This window comes from Lactuca serriola, chromosome 2 (genome assembly GCF_051521515.1).
Source record: "Lactuca serriola cultivar US96UC23 chromosome 2, Lser_US96UC23_V15, whole genome shotgun sequence".
NCBI lineage: Eukaryota > Viridiplantae > Streptophyta > Magnoliopsida > Asterales > Asteraceae > Lactuca > Lactuca serriola.
Genome location: NC_136409.1, coordinates 237557704 through 237573223, shown reverse-complemented (window position 1 = coordinate 237573223; position 15520 = coordinate 237557704). Strand labels below are relative to the sequence as shown.

At 39.9% G+C, this 15520-nt stretch overlaps 1 protein-coding gene across 1 annotated transcript; it reads right to left on the bottom strand.

Annotated features, from left to right (window-relative positions):
- Nucleotides 1-3386: 3386 nt before the first annotated feature.
- On the bottom strand, nt 3387-4685 carry LOC145088958 (uncharacterized). Its single transcript, XM_079027464.1, has 3 exons — nt 4420-4685; nt 3996-4332; nt 3387-3922 (listed from the first exon to the last, which is right to left on the bottom strand). The coding sequence occupies exons 1-3, from the start codon at nt 4610-4612 to the stop codon at nt 3412-3414; spliced, it is 1041 nt and encodes a 346-aa protein (XP_078883590.1). The 5' UTR covers nt 4613-4685; the 3' UTR covers nt 3387-3411.
- Nucleotides 4686-15520: the final 10835 nt, after the last annotated feature.

Sequence of the window (15520 nt, the reverse complement as noted above, 5' to 3'; positions counted from 1 at the left end):
TCTCGTTGTCAATCTCGCAAGAACTTTGTCGATCTCATCAAAACATTCTCACCATTGATTCTCGTCCTATGTTATGGTTCCAGATCTGAGATATTTCGGCATGTAGTTGTCGTTAGTTTCTCACTAAATCTGAGATATTCCGACGATCTAGATCTGGACCTGACATTTTCTGGTGGTTTAGAGAGAAAAGTAGAAGTTGATGAGGTGGTTTGACGATGTTCACGAAGATATGAAAGAAAATAGAAGCAAAGGAGGTTGACGTTGTTGGTGGTTGTTTGACGTCATCTGAGACGATTCATGTAACACCATAAATTTTACGCCAAATTTGAACTTTTTCAATCATAAATAAAAACCACATAGCATAGTTTACAAAATGTTTTCAAATCATTTCCATCAGAGCGTCCCAAAAATCATAACATAAGGATGAGGAGCGGTACGGTCACGCCTTCGCCTTTCCATGGACTCCTGAAGTACATGAAACAATAAACTGAAAAGTGTAAGCCCGAGGGCTTAGTGAGCTACCCCCAAAATACCAATACCACACGGACAATATCATATCAGTAATAATCAATCAATCGTCATGTATACTGGGCCATCGGCCTGACTGGACCGCCCTACCGAGCCTACAGTCTGTCTGAATCTATCCCGAGCCTTCGGCATGACTGGTCCTCCACGTGGGCGTACAGTCTCCCCGGACCACTCATAGGGTATGTTGGCCTTCAGCACAAAGCAGGACCGCCTCAACCCAACCAACAAGCAAATAACCATGTGCGCCTAACTATCATATACTGGCATATACAAACATCAAGTATATCTATCTCACTGATCATAATCATAGAATTCTCCTGTAACTAGAGTACCGACCTATCAGGTCACTAACACACCAATCCCTACGGATCATAAAAGCGTAACATATTGTCTACCTCGATTCCGAACTAACAAATCATAACCACATGCAACATACCAAAACAATAACAACTAAAGGGCTGACCTTGGTGCCGTAGACCCTATCGATATAGTGAGGATAACTCACCTCGCAGATGTCAACACGAAAGGTAAACTCCAAATTCTCGGATCACTTGACATAGGTTCCACCACCTATCATCATAGTACATCATACTCATAAGTCCTTAACCTTACAAGGTACCCCATAAACCATTAGTCAACCCCTGGTCAAAGTCAAAGTCCCCAATCAAGGTCAACAGTCCATGTTGACCTTAACTCGTCGAGTACCCTTGGCTACTCACCGAGTTCCCTGAAGTATATTCCAACTCGTCGAGTCATCGGAGTGACTCGTCGAGTTCCTTTGATCCTCGATCAAACTTAAGATCACACGTCGAGTTCCCTCCTTGCAACTCGACGGATACACACGCATACATAATCTAGGGAAAACTCATCCGACTCGTCGAGCTGTTCTTCAACTCGTCGAGTCTTATGGCGATCTTCATCGGACTCGCCGAGTTGTTCATCCAACTCGTCGAGTTCCCGACCATCTTCAAGTGACTCGCCGGGTCAACCTTGCGACTCACCGAGTCCATTCAGTCATTTAATCATGCAGACAACTTTTAAGCCATGACAAGGCCCTAAATTGCAGATCCAACCTCCTTAGGCCTGCTTGTCACGTAAAGTTGCAAACTTTATGTGCATGCAAGGCTCCAATGACTCAAAAAGCCCAAACTAAGCTTGAAATGGGGTTTTACACTTAGCGAGGGGATCAAACTTGCCAAAGCTAAGAACTTTATGGTCCTTCAATTCATAGAGAGTTCAGATCTGAAGTTACAACTTCAGATCTTGGCCCATACTCTAGGAAATGACTTTATAACCCAACCAAGAACCCAAATCTCCAACCAAGGAGGTCTAGAACAAAATAGAAAGGAGGATAACAGCTTGATACCTTCCCAAGAGATGACAACTGGAGTAGATCCGGATTTTCCCCTAAGCTTCTTGCTTCGAATCACTTGCTTCCCAAGCTCTTTCCCACCAAAATCCTCCTCCAAGGCTTCAAACACACAATGGGCACACACACACACACGTCTTAGGGTTTGAGGAGGCTCTCAAAGACTGTAAAGGGGCCAAAGGAGGCTAAGGCTTCTTTAAATAGAGGTGCAAACCCCGGGCTTTAAGGTTTCCACTGTCAGCTCCTACTCGCCGAGTCCCCCCCATGGACTCGTCGAGTAGGTCACTTAACCTGCGACCCCATCCCGCTGCTACTCGACGCGTAGGTCAACCAACTCGTCGAGTAGAGCTTAACCCAACAAATCTTATATAAGTCATACCTGAGAATCGGGCGTTACAATTCACCGGATCAACGGTGGAGACGAGAAATCGGAGGTTCTAGATCTGCAATTTCGACAACAGATGTAGGTGTTATCTCCGGTGATACGAGGATGCCACGAACAAGGAAAGTAACGGTGGTGGGCTAGCTGTCGACGGTGGTGGTTGTGATGGTTTCATAAGAAGCTGTTGAAATAAATGAGATGATATTATTTTGTTTTTGGAAAATTGTAAGAGAATAAGATCATATCTAAACTAATAGACGTGAACTTATGGAATGTTTTTAAAAAAAAAAAAGACCATTATGTCCTTTTACCTTTTTGTCATTTATAAAACTTTTTATAAAATCAAAATATTTAAAAATGAACCCTGCAAGTACGTGCCCCCATATGATATGGATTCAGCTACACCAGATGGACAAGACATTACCCATGTCATGTCATGGATTGGGTATCACCACAACTCAAGGCTCAAGTATCTTGTAATTATTTCATGGTTAGCATGAAGGTATTGATAATGTATCAATTAATATCTAAAAATATCAGGTGCTTTGGTTGCGAGGCAGGAATGGTAGAAAAGATTTTGGCCGCATGTGTTTTAGCCTGTAACGTTACTTTAAACAAATAGAACACACCCAACACTCCTCTCAAAGAGTAAAGAGTATTATTATTCATTTCATTTATTTGGGGGATGGTACGTTATTATTCCAGGAATAACAATTAAGTAATCAAAATCTCATCTCAGGGAGCAAGCAAAGCAACTAAGCAAAGTGGGTGTTGGGTAAACCCAAACCAACCAGATCTTTTCCCGACAGAAAAGAGAAAAAGAAAGAGGGCCACATCAATTGCAAGATGGAGCCAAAATCCTGCCCATCATGGCATCATCACACTCCAAATCCTGAGTGTGAATGAATTCCAAGATTTCAACTTTGGGGCCACAGCAGCAGCATTCAACCAGCTAAATAATTAAGGATCAACCCTACTACATCGGTTCATCAATTCATCTGTCCATTATTATTATTATTATTATTATTATTATTATTATTATTATTATTACCAACATATTTCTGCAAGAACAAAAAGAACGCACCTAGAAATCAGAAACAATGAACATAAACTTAACAAAATACTGGATTTCTCAAGTGAACCACTGAAATGCGACAATGTCTGTAGGTGTAGATGCAAGAGTTGGACTATTGCAAACACTGCCATCGGAGAGTGATAGCATTGTCCTCTGGCTCTGTAAAACCCCACATGGTGACGACACTGTTGTTGCTGCTGGGCTAACGCTAATCGAGTCGGATCCGGTGGGGTATGGAGAGGTAGGGTTTGAACCCACCGCAACCGAACTTGGTCCTGGTATTAAGACATCCGCCAGTGGGCCGCCGGGTGCTGTGCCACAAGAAACAGGGCTTACCAACCCCAAGTCCCTTTCATGCTTTCCCAAACCCAAACCCAAACCCATAGCCATTGACAGATCCAGAGTAGACGAATCTTTAACAACACTGGTTTTGTCGGTGATAAAATCTCTTCTTGGGGTCCCGAAATCTGTAAAATCCCCAAAATCACTATTGAAGATAGAGCAACTTGTCTGCATAATCTGTCGCCATTGTTGCTCATATTCAACTTCCAAGCTCCAATCCAAACCCCTAAAAACATTAATAAGTTGTATCTCATCTAAAAAGCATTGTATTGTGTACAATACTAATACTAATTAATTACCTTTTATTAACAGTTTTGGAATGCATATTACTATCAAGAAACAAAGGGGCTTCAGTGGCAGAAGGCAAAATTGTAGATCCGAGAACTCTACAATGATTGGAGTGAGTTGATAACTGAGAAGTTGGGTTTGGAAGACGAATCCTGCTGTTGTTTGTTGTTGGGTTTTTAAAAAGTTCCACATGCTTTCTTGAACGGGGACGTCCTCTGTGCATATGACGCTCACAGTATTTCTGATTAGGCGCCACATCTCTTGAACACCTCCATTTTTTGCCGTCCGTTCTTTTACACCTCCCGGGCTCCAGATCTTGTTTCGTTGAATACTTCAACTGGCTTGCCACTAATAACAACACATCAAGATCAAATCATTCCATATCAACATAACACACAAGGATGAAGAGTTGTAAATGAAGTGATATAAATTTACATGAAGGGAGATTTTGGATGATGGGTAGAAGAAGTTCGTAAGGAATAGGAACAGAGGCGACCATGTACTTGTAGATCATTGCCTGTCTTTCGAGTTCCATCCACTGAGCAGCTGTAAATGGAAACCCCAATGTTGCAGCCATCTCTGTCTGTTTAATCAAATCCAAAATGAGACTGAATGAGAAACACCCCATTACCTTTCCTCTATTATCATTATAAGAATTTATATATGGACCTTGAAAATTGAAGGCGGTTGGGAAATAAAAAATGTCAAAAGGCTGCAGCGAGAGAAGGAAGTAGAGATAGAAACAATGTAATGTTTTTAAAATACCATTAAAAATTTTATTTAAAACTATAGGTTGTAATTATTTCAAAACTAAACATGATAAAACATATTTTTCAAATATTAGAGTAAATCAAAGTTAATCAGTGAAGAAAACGCGATCAAGGATGTTGTGCATTTAAGTCGGGTCATTCCCTTTCGAACTGAAAGTACCTAAAAAATGTTAAACCACAAACCGTAAACACAAAACTTAGTTCCCCGAAATACCACATATCATACACGAAATATAGAATGTTACGAGTCATCCATAGTCTTACTGTCACTATCAACCATGAGTCAATCATGGTCTTTCCTTTACATATCAGGAGCCAAATCCTGGTCTTATGTATAAGTGCCAAGAGTCACCTCCTAGTCTTCCTTGCGAGCATCACAAAGACAACTAACAACATACAAATAATTCTCGGGGGTTAGACCCTGGTCTTGCATACAATTTACCAGGAGTCACCACCTGGTATTCCATGCAAGTATCACATAGACAACTAGCACCCAACATAATATAATGAGAAGACTCGCCTTAACCCTAAAGACAAGATAAACCACCCACTCGAACTGATGATATCAAGTCTCCCTTTGCTAAACATATCCACACAAAAACCCTAATTAACAATTAAGGAAATCACTGGCCCACGAAAGCTATAGGCTCAAAATTAAACCTCATTTAGGCAAAAGACCATTTTGCACTTCCCATACTAAGTTCCAACATGGTTGACCAAAATTCAAACTTGTCAAAAAGTCAACAGTCAACACTCAGTTGACTTACGCCTTACGTAACTAATCTATGCCCAGTGTAGAGTTACGCCCTGCGTATAGAGGCTACGCCCTGTGTAGCTTCTATACGGAGGGCGTAGCTCTACAATGGGCATAGATTAGTTAAGTCTCTGTAGAGCCCCTGATCCCAAAACTTCTATTAAGCTCTGCCTTTATAATTTCGGTTTTGACTAGAATGTGCCTGATGCAAAAAGGCATTGACCGTTAGGCTGTGTCCCTGAGGATTAGACTCAACTTCCATGTGTTATATTTTTAGTGCAACCAGCAGTGAAATTTTATTTTTTAAATCAAGTGCAACAACAGTTTAACAAATTGGCGCCGTTGTTGTGGACACAGTGCTTTCTAATAGTTTTATGCCCATAATTTTTCGTTTAAGTACACCTCTAGCTTTTGATCCATAAATTGAAAGAACTACAAGGAAACTGATGAAAGAAACAGCAAATAAAAAACAATTAATTTGTTTCTTTGGTTCATCATCATCCTCCCTACCACCAGAAATCACCACGCCATAAGGCATTCCCTCATGGAATGAACCATACCCAACTTTTTCGTCTTTTCTGAAAGTACCCCCATCTTCACCTTCTAACAGCCCTTATAAAACCTACTCCCCACCATCCTCAGTCAAATCAGAGCAAACAGACTCTTCTGAAACCCAATATGAAAAAGCATCCATGGGTGACGTGGGAGAAGAAGCAGAAAAGAGTTTCAAAGAGTGGGGCACACAAGAAGTGAATCAGCAGCCCCTTTGCATCACTTTTGTGGAAGCCCAAAACTTCGAAATCAAATGTGGGTTGATACATCTTCTTCCTGATGGGTTTTACACAAATAAACATCCTATGTGCTCATGCAAACCCTAATGCTTGGATCTAGGCTTCTCTATTGTACATGCAATAAATCCAAGACTTGCAAACCCTAGATCTAATAGTATGAACTCGAAATGTAACATAACAGATCAGATCTAGATGATTACCTTTGTTGATTGCTTGATTCCTTCTTGATTCTTCTTGTCTTGGAGCTTAGAGTCACAAGTGTAACTCCTCTAATGGCTTACAAACACCAACTAGCAAGAAGGCAATTATGAGAGAGAGGAGGGAATGCTAAAATCGGCCTAGGGTTTCTCCTGAGATCAAGTGTGTCCGATTTTCATAGCCCAAGGGTCATATTTATACTATAGGCTTCTAGGGTTTCTGCCAAAACCCTAATGGACAACTTAATCACCAAGCAGCCCATGGAACCTTTTGGAATGGGGCCTTGGACGAAAATATGATGATCCTTCATCATAATTTCGTTCCCCCTCAGTCCATTAGGTTTCCCAACCCAAAATTTAACTATCATACATATGACAGTTTATGCCCCTTTATTTAATTAATCTCTTTTAGTCACCAAACTAATTCCTAATTAATTTATAACCAATATTAATCGAATAATATGATTTCTCTTTTAATATATTATTCTTATAATATATTAATAAATCATAATATCTTCTCTCTCTCCATAAAGTTACATTGTCAAGTTGCTATGGTGAATGCAACCCAAAAGGACCATGCACAACCGGGTCAAATACTTACCAAATATAGTTACGGGCTTAGACACTAATCCAACAGTCTCCCACTTGGATAAGTCTAGTAACTATAATGTAAGCATATTCCGATTAGCAATCGTAGCTCTCAAAGACGTTGTCGAACTCTGATCTTATCAGTAACATGTCCTTTAGATAAGGGATCGTATAGTCCTCTGTTCTAGACATCGTGCGGACAATCACATGGAACATAGTCATACTTATTGTCCAGCAGTATGTTTCTCGATCTCAGATTCATTTGACATAGAACTTAATTGAACACATCAATTCAGTCCTAACCAGGCCCGATACATAAGTCAAATCAAATCATCGAGGGGCCCTGATATCACTTTTACCCTCTTAGGATAAAAGGAACCGATAAACTTCGACTTATATGCATTTATTATTCACTAATTAAATGATACACAACAATGCGTTTTATGACATCAAGTTACTAATGCGTTTTCACATTATCAATGTACAACCAACCAGCAAACAATAAACCATATATCTAGGTTTTAAGACCATATGATATTATCGTCTTGCGATCACTCGTGATAAATTCCATGAAGTGATTCCAGCAAGTGCGGGTTTATTCCAGTGCTCAAAAGTTGTTCATAAGCACTCATGAACGTTGTAGCAAACCTTTGCTATGTCTAATACCTTTTAGACAATATACACACCTATTCATGGCAGTCTTCGTTCATATCTACTTCCAACATATGAACGACTATGGATCGTTCGAATAATCGATTATCCTTAAATAACTCAATTATTTAGGAAGTCAAAACATGCAAAATGAAACAATAGTTAAACAATTAGCATAAGACAACAACTTTACTTATAAATAATACTCTTTTATTTAATCATCAAATATCTATTACATTTATCTATTACATGTTTCTAAATTATCTAATCTAAACTAATATCGTCCTTCAGCCCAATGCTCCTAGCGTGCTGCAAGCGCTTAACCCTACTCAGTCCCTTTGTAAGCGGATATGTTGGGTTATCTTCTGACGATACCCTCTTTACTACGAGGAGTCCCTCTTCTACCCGTTGTCGAATAAAGTGATATTTTATGTCGATATGTCAAGATCTACCACGATCCCTTGGTTCCTTGGTCAAGGCAACCGCTCCTTCATTATCACAGAAAATTTCCATGGGCTCCTCTATGGCAGGTACAACTCCAAGGTCTCTAATGAAGTTCTTCAACCATATCGCCTCCTTCGATGCTTCGCTCGCTGAAATGTACTCTGATTCACACATTGAATCAGCTACGGTTTCTTGCTTGGAACTTTTCCAAGTCACTGCTCCTCCATTAAGGGTAAAGACCCAGCCCGACTACGAACGGTAGTTGTCTCTGTCAGTCTAAAACTGGCGTCACTATACCCTCGCACCTTTAAGTCATCACTCCCACCAAGGACTAGAAACCATTCCTTGGTCCGACGAAGGTACTTAAGAATGTTCTTGATTGCGGTCCAATGCGCTCTGCTAGGGTTCCCTTGATATCTACTGACCATGCTCAAAGCGAAGGCCACATCAGGGCGAGTACAAGTCATAGCATACATAATCGAGCCAACTGCGGAAGCGTATGGTACTCGGCTCATTTCTTCCATCTCAACTTCGGTACTCGGGCATTGAGTCTTACTCAACTTGGCATTACTTTGGATTGGTAACTCTCCCTTCTTTGAGTTCTCCATACTAAAACGTTTTAGTACTTTTTCAAGTAAGTATTCTAACTAACTCCTATTAGTCTCTTACTTCGGTCTCTCACTATCCTTATTCCCAAAATAGAGGAAGCCTCTCCGAGGTCCTTCATAGCAAAACACTTCCCGAGCCAGGACTTAACCTCCTGCAGTGTTGGGATGTCGTTTCCTATGAGCAGTATGTCATCGACATACAATACGAGGAAGCTAACTATACCCCCACTGGCTTTGACATATACGCATGATTCATCTTCGCTTCGTATAAACCCAAACTCTTTTACTTTATCATCGAAGCATAGATTCCATATGCGAGACGCTTGCTTAAGTCCATAAATGGACTTCTCAAGCTTACACACTCTATTGGGATGCTTCGCATTGACAAAACCCTCTGGCTGAGCCATGTAAACATCCTCAGCCAACTTCCCATTAAGGAAAGCGGTTTTGACATCCATCTGCCATATTTCATAATCATGAAATGCAGTAATGGCCAGCATCACCCTAATAGACTTTATTTTCGCAACTGGTGAGAAGGTCTCATCATAGTCAACTCTGGGAGTTTGAGTAAAGCCCTTCACAACTAATCGTGCCTTATATGTGTGCACATTCCCATCCATGTCAGTCTTCTTCTTAAAGATCCAATTGCACTCGACAGTCTTACGTCCGGGTACATGGTCAACCAAATTTCAAACTTGGTTGTCATACATGGACTGAATCTCGCTGTTCATCGCGTCTTTCCATTTTGCAGACTCCAGGCCTGTCATGGCTTCCTTATAGCTGTTAGGTTCGTCCAAATTCACTAGTGTACTATCGCTAATGAACATATCCCCTTCCATAGTAATTTGAAAACTATAAAACTGAGGTTGAACCCTAACTCTTTCGGAACGTCTAAGAGGTAAGGACTCGTCAATCGGTTCAATCGGAGTTTCCTCCTCGGATTGAGCGCCAGCGTTAGAGGTTCCTTCATCGCTCGGCTCTTGAATCTCTTCAAGATCGATTTGCCTCCCACTGTCTCCTTGGCTTATGAGTTTTCTCTCTCGGAAAACCCCTCTCCTCGCAACGAAGATAACATTGTCACTCGGTCTATAGAAGAGATATCCAAAGGATTTCTGCGGGTAGCCGATGAAAATACACCGCTCACTACGAGGTTCAAGCTTGTCGTGAGTCTCTCGTCTTATGAAAGCCTCGCAACCCTAAACCTTGATGTGTGCCAACGAGGGAGCTTACCGTGTCCACATCTCGTGAGGTGTTTTCGCAACCTTCTTTGTAGGGACTAAGTTAAGGATATGGGCGGCAGTCTCTAAGGCATACCCCCAGAATAAGATAGGTAGTGAAGCACGACTCATCATGGAACGAAACATGTCCAACAAGGTTCAATTATGCCTCTCAGCCACACCATTCAATTGTGGTGTCCTTGGTGGCGTCAATTGCGAAACTATTCTGCATTCCTTGAGGTTTTCGTGGAATTCAAGACTTAGGTACTCTCCTCCTCGATCGGATCGAAGCATCTTGATTTTCCTGCCCAATTGATTCTCCACTTCTTTTTTAAACTCTTTGAACTTTTCAAAGGTTTCTGACTTGTGTTTAATTAAGTAGATATACCCATATCTACTATAGTCATCGGTAAAAGTCACATAGAAGCGGTTCGCATCCCTTGTGGTGGATCTAAAGGGCCCACACACATCGGTGTGTATGAGATCCAATAAACTCTCACCCCTTTCATAAGTGTTAGTAAAGGGTGACTTGGTTATCTTTCCAAGTAAACAAGACTTACACACGTCATTGTCCCTAAGGTCGAATGACTCCAACACTCCATCCTTTTGGAGTTGGGCTATGCGTTTCTTGTTGACATGTCCAAGACGACAATGCTACAAGCATGCTTTATCCATACTATTGGAAGAATCCACACATGATACATCATTTCCTAGGTTATCTACAACCATAACAGTTTCTTAAATTCCATTACAAGGCAATGATTCAAAATATAAAACACCATTTAGATAAGCATAAATAGAACCTGTCTCATTATCAAACAAATATCTAAATCCTTATCTAAACAAACCATGAAATGAAATGATGTTTCTTGCCATATCTGGCAAATAGCAACAATTATTTAAATCTAAAACTAATCCATTACTAAGCGCAAGAGAATACACTCCAATCTTGGTGACCGGCGACAAGCTTCTGTTCCCCATGATTAGATTTATTCTTCCACGCTCCACATCCATATCTCTTCTTAGTCCCTGCAAATCAAAACATATGTGAAAACCACATCTTGTATCAAGAACCCAAGAAATAGCATGTGATGAATCATTAGACTTAATTATGTAAATACCTACGAAAGATGGCTTGATCTTCCCATATTTGATGGCTTGTAGATATTCCGGGCAACTTCTCTTCCAATGCCCTATTTTGTGGTAGTGATAGCACTTTGCCTCCTTTGGGTTAGAGTTGGGCTTAGGAGAGCCAACTTTGGTTCCACTAGAAGAGGTACCATCTTGGGATTTTCCCTTGTGGTGGCTCTTTGAAGGAGCCTTCTTCTTCTTACCCCTCCCTTGCCCAATGGCCAAAACAGGAGCAGCGGTTGGAGTGGGAGTTGATGCAACAGACTTGTCCTTGAGATTGCTCTCAGCAGTCCTAAGCAATCCTTGAAGCTTGCTCAAGGTGACCTCTTCCTTATTCATGTGGTAGGTCATGCGGAACTGGTTGTAGCAGGGAGGCAAGGAGTGAAGGATAATGTCGATTGCCAGCTCTTCATCGAAGTTAACATTCAACTTCAGTAGGCGGTCAACATATCTCTGCATCTTTTGCAAATGAACGGTAAAGGACTCTCCACTGCCCATTTTGGCAGTGATCATCGAAGTGATGATCTCATACCTCTCCTACCTCGCGCTTTGGTGGTAACGGTCCACCAAGTCTTGATGCATATCATAGGGATATTAGTCCTCGTAGGATCACGCATGATGCAATGAACTTTCATAGCATCATGCTCATGGGCCTCAAAGGCAGCAATCTCTTCGGGAGTAGCAGTGTTGAGGTTTACCTCCTTCAGCTCCTTGTCGAGGACATACTCTTTGTCCTTGTAACGAGTGACCATTCGGATGTTACGGATCCAACCATTGAAATTGGACTCGTCAAATATCACTCTCCCACACAAATTCATGAGTGAGAACGAGCCGGAGGAGTTCGAGCCGGAACCATTGTTGTTGTTAGTGTTCGACATCTGAAATAAAAAAGAACAAAGTTGATTAGAAATGAATCCCTAATTAAACACCCAAAATGAGAAATTAGGGCTAGGATCCAACAACATTATTTACACATTAGAAAAGGGATGTCGTAATCTAACATACAAATAATTTTAAGGTAAGTGAATGGCGATTCACTAATTCTTCACCATGAAAAACATAAAAGGATTAAGTTTTAAATGTATTGAAAAACTCCTAGATTCCTTTGAGATTCATTGAACTTTTTAATGGCATGTTTAAATCTCGATATACCCCTCTAGTTTGTGACTAGGATGTTGAGGATCACAAAGCGGGTGTGAATAACCATGCAAATGTACATGGTGCCCTCATTGTTACAGTCACTTATTCGATGTGCTTGTTAACCACACACGCTCCATCGAACTATGACAAAAAATGAGTCACCCTTTTCCACCTTTTCTTAGAACCAATTAGTGTGCCGGTTAACCACACACACTCCACTAACTTCTTAGCAAGGGTACAAAGTGTAATTTCATGGGATTACATCAATTCACTTTGCCTAAAGTAATTAAGATTGGGAATTTTGTAAAAACGTTTAGTTACTTTATATAGATTCATTATACTTATTAATGAGAAAGGGTTGCCCTATCCTACCTATTCGGCTAACAACCCTCCACCAATCAAGGAAACGGTGGGTGAGAGTGGACACACATTAAATGGCCATTTTATAGGCCATAACCTTATACCCCCTTATAGATCGGCTTCGTGAATGAGGCCTACTAACGGTAAGACTGGCATTTAAGTTATACAAGATTAAGATAATTCACCAAATAACTTCAAATAATCAAATATTATCAAATAAGGAATTTATCATTCAATTAATTGGCAATTATCTTTTGTTTTGTTAAGGATATTGACAAAAAGGTAATAAAATTCGGATTTTATTGAACCAAAACAATTTAGGTAGGTACCCTTATGCAAAACAGCAAGAAATCCCGAAAATCTTTCTGTCTGACGTCTAAACTCGTCGAGTCAACTTTGGAACTCGTCGAGTTCATCAGGCAGAAGGCATAAAAATCGATTTTAAAGCTTGAACAAATAAACAAGGCATCAATACAATAGAAGCCAATCAAGGCTCTGATACCACTATTGGGTTTTACACAAATAAACATCCTATGTGCTCATGCAAACCCTAATGCTTGGATCTAGGCTTCTCTATTGTACATGCAATGAATCCAAGACTTGCAAACCCTAGATCTAATAGTATGAACTCGAAATGTAACATAACAAATCAGATCTAGATGATTACCTTTGTTGATTGCTTGATTCCTTCTTGATTCTTCTTGTCTTGGAGCTTAGAGTCACAAGTGTAACTCCTCTAATGGCTTACAAACACCAACTAGCAAGGATCATATTTATACTATAGGCTTCTAGGGTTTCTGCCAAAACCCTAATGGACAACTTAATCACCAAGCAGCCCATGGAACCTTTTGGAATGGGGCCTTGGACGAAAATATGATGATCCTTCATCATAATTTCGTTCCCCCTCAGTCCATTAGGTTTCCCAACCCAAAATTTAACTATCATACATATGACAGTTTATGCCCCTTTATTTAATTAATCTCTTTTAGTCACCAAATTAATTCCTAATTAATTTATGACCAATATAAATCAAATAATATGATTTCTCTTTTAATATATTATTCTTATAATATATTAATAAATCATAATATTTTCTCTCTCTCCATAAAATTACATTGTCAAGTTGCTATGGTGAAGGCAACCCAAAAGGACCATGCACAACCGGGTCAAATACTTACCAAATATACTTACGGGCTTAGACACATTCCAATGTCTAGAAAATGAAGGCCCATATAAATTTCTCAAGGAATTTCATGTGGTATGCTTAGGAATTAAGTCGCATGCTGTTATTGAAGATTAGATAAAGCTAAGGGATTCCCCTTTTCAGTTCAAGATTCAGCAAGAGAATGGTTGTACGAGCTCCCATCCGGATCGATCACCACTTGGACAGAACTCACGAAGCTGTTATTAGAGAAGTATTTTCGAGAAACGCGAGTTTCGAGTCTCAGAAGAGAATCCTTGGTATCAAACAAGGAAAAAGAGAAGCTTTACACACTTACTGGGAGAGATTCAAAAAGCTTCTGGTTCGGCGTCCACAATATAAGATCAGTAACTACCAGCTCTACAACTATTTATGTGAAGGTCTGACACATTATGGAGCGACGTCTGACAAATGCTTACAGTGGCGGTTCCTTAGGTGATATGACACCAACAAAAATCTGGGAACTGATCGAAAAACTGGTAATAAAGTCAAAAAATTCCAGAAACGAAGACGAGTGGTACACTGTTCAACCATGAGGAGTAAAAGAAGCCATCAATGCCCATCTGGAGTCTTTGATTTCTGAATTGACAAAAGTTGTTCTTCTCTTGAGAAATGAAAAAATAAGTGCAAAGAAACCATGTGGAATCTGCTTGAAGACTGAACATTCAAAATATGTGTCCAATATTGCAAGAGGATGTTGCTCTCGTAAAAGTTATCGGAGGCTATCAGAACAATTATTAGAACAATTTTCAGTCGAAAGAGCAATATCAGATGCCACCTGGATTCCATCAGCAACGAAATTAACAGCAACCAAATTTTCAGCCTAATTTTTACAATCTAAATCAGCAAAATTATTAGAGTCAAAATTTTCATAACCAGAATTAGCATCAGCAACCTAGTATTTTCCAATGTGTCCTTAGAATAAATTTTGAAGAGTCTTGCCATGAGCATCCAAGCATTTCAGAACGAAACAAGAACTAGTATCACGAATCTGGAGCAACAAGTGTCTTAACTTGCCACTTTTATGGGTCGTTTGGAATCTTAAGGTAAGTTACCAGTTCACACTGAAAACAATCCAAAGCACAATGTGAGTTCTATTTCCTTGAGAAGTAGGAAAAATTATGAAGACCCATGCGCATCTGAACCAAAAAAAGAAGCTGATGAAGAATATGAAGGATTTTTGGTTGGAGAAGAAAATGTAAAAGAAACAGAAAAAGAAGATGAAGAATACGAAAAGGTGTTGGTTGAAGAAGATAAAAGAACAGAAACTCCACAACCAGCTAATCAAAATTTGAATGAGTACATGCCCCTACCTCCATTTCCATCAAGACTGGGAAATACAAAGCGCGAAATAGAGGATGAAGACATTATGGAAATTTTTCGTAAGGTTGAGGTAAATATTCCACTTTTGGATGTTATTCAACATATCCCTCATTATGCCAAGTTTCTGAAAAATTTATGTGTTTCAAAGAAAAGATTTAAAATAAATTAAACTATCAAAGTTGGCGAAAATATTTCTGCCATTTTGCAAAAAGGTTTACCTCCAAAGTGCAAGGATCTGAGAATTTTTCTTAGTTACTTGTAAGTTGGGGAACCTTAATTTTCCAAAGTGCATAATGAATTTCCTTCCCTTTTTAGTTTTTGAGAAACTAAAATTGGGAACTTTACAAAAGACCGGGACACT